Source organism: Seriola lalandi, unplaced genomic scaffold (genome assembly GCF_002814215.2).
Source record: "Seriola lalandi dorsalis isolate HSWRI2012SDOR001 ecotype SW California unplaced genomic scaffold, Sedor1 jcf7180002054898, whole genome shotgun sequence".
In the NCBI taxonomy this organism is placed as follows: domain Eukaryota; kingdom Metazoa; phylum Chordata; class Actinopteri; order Carangiformes; family Carangidae; genus Seriola; species Seriola lalandi.
Genome location: NW_019525450.1, coordinates 5,949,662 through 5,956,505, shown reverse-complemented (window position 1 = coordinate 5,956,505; position 6,844 = coordinate 5,949,662). Strand labels below are relative to the sequence as shown.

The following is a 6,844-nucleotide window of genomic DNA, read 5'->3' as shown; positions in this document are numbered from 1 at the left end:
GGGGGGGGTTGTTTTTAAGTGGGGGTTATAGATTGGGGAGTTTGCACACCACAGAGAGAGAAAGGGAGAGAAGTGTGTTTGACTGAGACAGGGCAGGGGAAAGAAAAACTATTTATCTTCATGCTATTATAGCCTTTACTGGCATTCAGAATTCCATTTTTCTCATTTGGCTTAAGCACAGACTTCAGCAGGTTGCAGAAAATGGAGGAAAAAAAATAAAATGATGTACCCGTTTAGAAGCCGAGTAAAGGAATATGTGCAGAGCGCTGATAAACTATCTTTAATAGGACTGACCTTTCATGCTGGCGAAAGTTACTGGGGGATTCATCCTTATAATTACCATATAGATGATTTTACCCCTCTCCTGCCATGGAACATTTCCAAGAGCTCTAGCATTGATTGAATGGAAATTGAACTTGTTAACATTCTTTTCAGCCTGTTACAGCTTAGTACATAGTGCCACTGTTCATAAATTCTCCCCAAATTCTGATTTCCAATATCTTAAAGAACAGACTGGAACTTGCTTTCATTGACATCAGTGTTGAGATTTTTATCACTCGGTCGATGCATAATGTTGCATTCTGAGTCCAGCTGTTGTGTTTATTGGCCTGCGTTTATTGTGGAAAAGGTTTCACACATTGTCAGTTGCATTTTTTTTTTTTTTTCATCTTTTCTGAATGCTTTATGTGTCTGTGTGTGGACTGTTGCCTAGTTAAGAGGGGATGAAGCAACAGTAATGTACAAAACAAGCAATTTTTTTTCTTCTTTTGCAGCATATTGTTAACAGCATTATGTCGATTCCAGCTATTTCAGCTTTGACATTAAAAGCAGCACAATGGGGAATATTGCAAACTGAATCTACAAAATAAACTTTTATTGATCACAGAGTAGATTTCTGCTTGTTAGTGTTTGACGTACAAACACACAGACAGACAACACACCTAGACGCACACACGATCCTGACAGAGGAGGGCACATCTGGCCACTGTGTACTCAAGATAAGGACTTATTTGCAGATTTACGATGACTATCAAAATATCTGGTTAGATGTCTGCTGTGACTGCTGACAATACTGCAATCAAAATGCAAATGAGAAGGCAGAGGGACATAAATAAACAACCTAGTATCAGATTCATATTCACAATCAAGGCAGCTGTTACTTAAGATGATTTCTTTCACTCGTGTGTTATTAGCTGGTATCTTTTCATTCAAATCAGACGTGCTAATGCTGGCATTTCACTGACGTAACTGTCTTCGCGCTTCGGTAACATGAAAACTATTCCATTTGCTGCTGTAATATGTGGTGAAATAAGACATGTAGCAGGCTGTTGAATGTGACATGATTAAGTGATGACCAATAACTGTGGTCATCAGCACAGCTTTTTTTTTCTTTTTTTTTTTTTTCTTTAATGCACAACATCCAAGGGGCATTTAGAAGAAATCACCATATTCCAAATAAGTGGCAGAATGGGCCATTGCTCTAAGTCAAAACTGCATCATTGGGATTGGGCAAAAGTGTTATTATACAGATGGCCACGACTAATGAGCTCAGTGTGCGCATCTTTGATGTTCACAGCAAGCAGAAAGCAAACTGCGAGCCATCGTGTTCTCAGTAATGAAGATGACAATAGCAATTGGAACATGGCGGGTTGCAGTTATGTGTCATTTGGTCACAGGCTTGTTTATTGCAGCTTTTATATGTGAGAAAAGTGAAAGCTTCCATATTTGAAGAATCACAACAATATGTCTTCAATTTCTTCCCCACCTTTGTCTCACCTTTCGCAGAATCTTCCTCGCGCATGTAAATATAAATCTGCTCTCACTTCATAGATTGTATTTATGATAAGCAGTAGACATGGCATATGAGAAAGAAATGGATTGTAGATCCAATATGTTTCTGTCTGAAATGGCGTTACAATATTGTTTTTGAAGACGGGTATTCATAAGGTTCTTTCAATAAAGCCAGGTGCGTGGGTTTATGATGTGTTGATGTTGGGAGAGATTGAGTTTGTGCTGCTGAATACCAGATGGATGTACCCAGGGAGAACAAATCACCTTTTCTGTTGTGTTCACGTCCCCTCCTCTGTTCCATGTCAGCTCTGCTGGCTCTCTGATCAGTCTTCCCTCTGGGGAGCTGGCATGCCTCGTAATTTCATCCCCACCACAATCAATGCAAACATGTTGCCTACACCTTCTCCAAGACTCTTTCAAGAATTGAATGTTTCACCAAGAGAAAAGTGTAAGAGATTTTGAAAATGTTATTACATTATACCCTCGATAGTAACCTCGATGGTAGGAGGGAGGGGACCTGTCCAAAGCTCTTAAGCTTCATACCTTCAGCTGGTTGATTTATGGATTTGATTATATAGAAGTATTTTTTCCACTCTTTGCCAGTCAAATATGGTGCCTCTTTCACAGAGTTATGACTCTAAAGTTACATTACACTAAAGCATATAGGCTTGTGGCCACCTCAAACTAAACCGACATGTAGGTGCATGCATACAAACTGTGACTCTAACAATCTTTTTATTGTGGCATTTGAAGTTATGTACCGAGTGCGGGGGAAGTGAGTCCACTTTCCCCTCCAGGGACCAGCCAGTCAAAAGCTGTGTCACAGATTTCCATACAATAGAGTTTTGAAATGAATCAACTGAGCTGTGTAGCCATCTATTACTGGCTTATAAAGTTGGCTCCTCGGGAGCCTAGATAATTTATCATGGCCTGTAATAGAGACATTTAAGACCCAGGACATTGTGACATGTGATCTGACACATAACAATCCAAAGAATCCAATGACCCGATTTCCTCTCTGGTAAAGGGATACAGCTTCGTGATCTTCGAACAGTGAGCAGCAGGGTGGTGTAGTGAGAACAGAGATATCTTTGTGCAGCAGTGTGACAGCAGAGGAACATGGGTCAGTAAAAATATTCCTTTGAATATTTAAAGATTGCTTTCTCATCAACGCCTCTCTTTGCTTTTGTATGACAGAATGTGGGGCCGGGCCACCTCCGCCAGTACCCACCCAACCCAGCCATGGTGATGAAGTCCATCATCAGCATGAACAGCTCCAATGGGATGATATCACGGAATCAGCTGACCACCATCAACCAATCCCAACTCAACGCACAGTTGAGCCTAAACATGGCAGGACCCAACATCACCCACACTTCCCCATCTCCGCCTGCCAGCAAGTCCGCCACACCATCCCCCTCCAGCTCTATAAATGAAGACGACCAGGACGACGGCAACAGGGTGAGGAAGAGGAGTTAGTTGTATGGTGATTGTTGAGAATTGACCTGCTGATGTAAAAGAGGTTTTTGTTCATTTTCTCATCTTGTGCATTTCTATCATTGCAGGTGATTGGAGAAAAACGACCAGCCCCCATAGATCCCACAAAGAAGCCCAAGACTCCTAAGAAGAAGAAGAAGAAGGATCCCAATGAGCCTCAGAAGCCAGTGTCAGCTTATGCCCTGTTCTTCAGAGACACCCAGGCCGCCATCAAGGGTCAGAATCCCAACGCTACCTTTGGAGAAGTGTCCAAGATTGTGGCCTCCATGTGGGATGGTCTGGGAGAGGAGCAGAAGCAGGTACGACAACCATTCAAATATATCATGTGGCATTGTTATCATTTCAGGTGGAAAACAAATATGTATTTACATATATGTGGAGTATATATGGTGTTTGTTGTTAATGTTTTTGTTAGTTAAAAAGAACCTTTACTTGTCCATTCACGCATACCTTTGTGTCATGACAGGTTTACAAAAGCAAAACAGAAGCTGCCAAGAAAGAATATTTAAAAGCCCTTGCTGCATACCGTGCTAGCCTGGTTTCCAAGGTGAGAAACCGTCTCTTCTTTCACCTGAAAAAAGTGTGAATTTGACAGTATCGTGAATTAAATTTCTCAGAATTCTTTGTAATATACTATGCACTGTGAATTTGTAGAAAGCTCTTTTGTAATGACAGAAAGAACTGAAGCAATTTGAGGTGTAGAAGATGTACAGTATACTAAAGCCGTGGCTTTGTAGATAACTTCTGATATTTTTTCTCCATCCAGGCTGCAGCAGAATCAGCTGAGGCCCAGACTATCCGCTCAGTGCAGCAGACCCTGGCCTCAACCAGCCTCTCCCCAGGCCTGGTGCTGCCTTCACCCCTCAACCAGCACCCCTCCATGTCCTCGGCATCCCAGGCCCTCCAACAAGCCCTACCCCGGGCCATTGCCCCGAAACCTCTTCAGATGAGACTAGGAGGCAGTCAGATTGTGACATCCGTCACAGTTTCCCATCAGAACATGTCCTCCGGGATGCCCCCGCAGCTGCTTGGCCAGATGGGTGCCGGTGGAGCCATGGTGGCAGGTGCCCAATCCACAGCGGTGTCTCAGATGAGCCCACCCATGCAACCGGTGCAGCAGCACGCAATGCAGCAGCTCCAGCAGCAGCAACAGCAGCAGCAGATGCAGCAGCACCTCCAGCACCATCAGATGCAGCAGCAGCAGATGCATCACCAGCAGATCCAGCAACAGATGCAGCATCAGCATTTCCAACATCACCTCCAGCAACAGCTGCAGCAGCACCACATGCAGCAGCAGCAGCAGCAGCAGCAGCAGCAGCAGCAGCAACAGCAGCAGCAGCAACAGCAGCAGCAGCAACAGCACATGCAGATGCAGCACATGCAGTTGCAGCATCAGCTGCATCAGCAGCAGATTCAACATCTCCAGCAGCAACAACAGCAGCAGCAGCACCAGTCCCAGTGTTCCCCACCCCAGCACTCTCCTGGTACACCCCATTCAGTGGGAGGCTCTGCATCACTCGGCAGCCCCCAGCCAGCCCCACAGCAGCAACCACACCCCTCCCAAATCCAGGCCCACGCCCAGGTCCTGTCCCAGGTCAGCATTTACTGAGCCAAATGGAAATCCTATCTCAAAGAACGGGAATAAAATAAAAGCATCATTCCACGTTGCTTTTCTAAGTTGCACTTAAGAAGTGTGTAAGATTTAGAATGTTATACAAAGAACTTGTCCATTGTTATAGACGGATATGCACACACGTGTACAGGAGGTAAACATGTTAGCTGGGCTTTTGTCGATAAAATAGGCTGAGCTATGACAGAAGCCTGTTAGGGTGAGCGCCCAGTGATTGTTTATTTGTTTGTTTGTGAGGTCTTTCAGTTGTCAATTTAAACTGACTGGGCACACAATATGTTGAAAGACATGTGTCTTTCACTGTTTTATTTAACAATAAAGCTTTATTTATGAGGCCAGAGTTGTCAGTTCACCCCAGCGAAAGGACATTTTAAATGCGTTTTAACAAAAGGATTTTTATCAGCTCTTGCCTGGACTGAATGACTCACAGGGTCCTTGCTGGAAACCAGTAACCCGCACATCAGTCTTTGTTCCCACACTGGACGGTATATAACAAGACTTTCTTAAGTCCAACCTTTCTCTTTCACCAATCATTCTCGCAGATGTAACTGTTCAACAGTGGCATGGAGGAAATTATTGATCAAATCATCACACATTGGAGGCCCAGTGATATTTGACCACATTTAAACCATGTTACAAATGCAGAATAAGGGGAACTGAAAATACAAGGTCTTGGGATGCAGATCTCTGAATGAATGACTGAACGGACTGAGACAGAGACTGCCATAAATCATTTATGTCATCACATCATCAAACTGTAGCTGTAATCTGCTGTACAGGTTTTGTAGAGTGGGGAGAGATGAGACCTCCTTTATCCAGTAATCTGCCCTCCAGGTGATTTGCCCAAAAGCGTGTAACTGGCACCCCCAACCCCCTCCAAAAAAAATCCTCTTTAATCTATTTGTTTTTACTTCAGATGTTTAACAATTAAATTATGTTTTTATCTTGTGTAACAAAGGGGATATTTTATGGTAAATACAAATTTCCGGATCAAGGAAGATGGTTTGGGGATTGATGTATTTTTACTCTGCTCCTTGATACCGTCATTGTTTTAAAAAAGGAAAAAAAGAAAACTAGCAGAGCCAGTTTGTTGCACTGCCAAAGCCAACTGAAAAGGCATCGGAGGTATTTTTGCCAGCTGTATAGAAGTCCCTGAAAAAAAGAAAATGTTGTACATTTTTCATATCACCTGTTGTAAAGTTTTAATATGTGAGGCTTTAATTAAAACATTGTTAAACGACCTGTGGATTGCTATATCACATAGTGCATTTCTGCTCTTTTATACTTTTTTATGAGTTACAATAGCAGCGATTAATTTTGTTTGTATTTTGCTTACAAACCAACTGCTTCTGAAAACTGTCTATAGAATAAATGCATATCGGTATGGAGTTCTAGAAAAGTTGTTTTCAGCTCACAACAGGAGAAGTAATTTAATGTTTGAGTTTTTGCTGGGCCATGAAGTCGAATCCAGAGACATTCCATCACTAATATGATAGTAGCCATAATTTTGTATGAAGTATTATATATTTCTTTGTGTCTCTGTTCAAAATTAAACTATCAATCACAAATATTTATTTGGAGGAATCGGTTTATTTCAAAAGTTATATTAGCCATAATTTCTATGAGGTATTTCTTCACATCACCTTGTTAGCTATTGAAAATAAATACACTGACAAATAAGCATTCGGCTCTGTACGAGCTGTACAAAATAAATTTGTATGTTTTCTATGGAGTAATTCTACAAGAGAAAAAAAATACTTTGCAGGGATATATGAGCATTCATGTTGGCATTATTATAGTGTGTGCTGTTTCTCAGTGATTTGAATGGAAGTCCATTGTAACTGTGTGTAACAAGAGTGTTGATACTGGACAAGGTCAGCATGTAACTGGTACTTGTCTCAATAACAGTCCCCCTTTTCACACACC

The 6,844-nt window shown here is 42.1% G+C and overlaps 1 protein-coding gene across 2 annotated transcripts in view; it reads left to right on the top strand.

Annotated features, from left to right (window-relative positions):
• Positions 1-6,488, top strand: part of tox3 (TOX high mobility group box family member 3) — a 39,309-nt gene extending 32,821 nt beyond the window's left edge. For both annotated transcript variants that reach the window (XM_023429595.2, XM_023429596.2), the window contains exons 4-7: positions 2,989-3,252; positions 3,357-3,587; positions 3,755-3,835; positions 4,055-6,488. In XM_023429595.2, coding sequence (XP_023285363.1) covers positions 2,989-3,252; positions 3,357-3,587; positions 3,755-3,835; positions 4,055-4,897 — 1,419 coding nt within the window. In that variant the 3' untranslated portion in view covers positions 4,898-6,488. The remainder of the gene's footprint in view (positions 1-2,988; positions 3,253-3,356; positions 3,588-3,754; positions 3,836-4,054) is intronic.
• Positions 6,489-6,844: the final 356 nt, after the last annotated feature.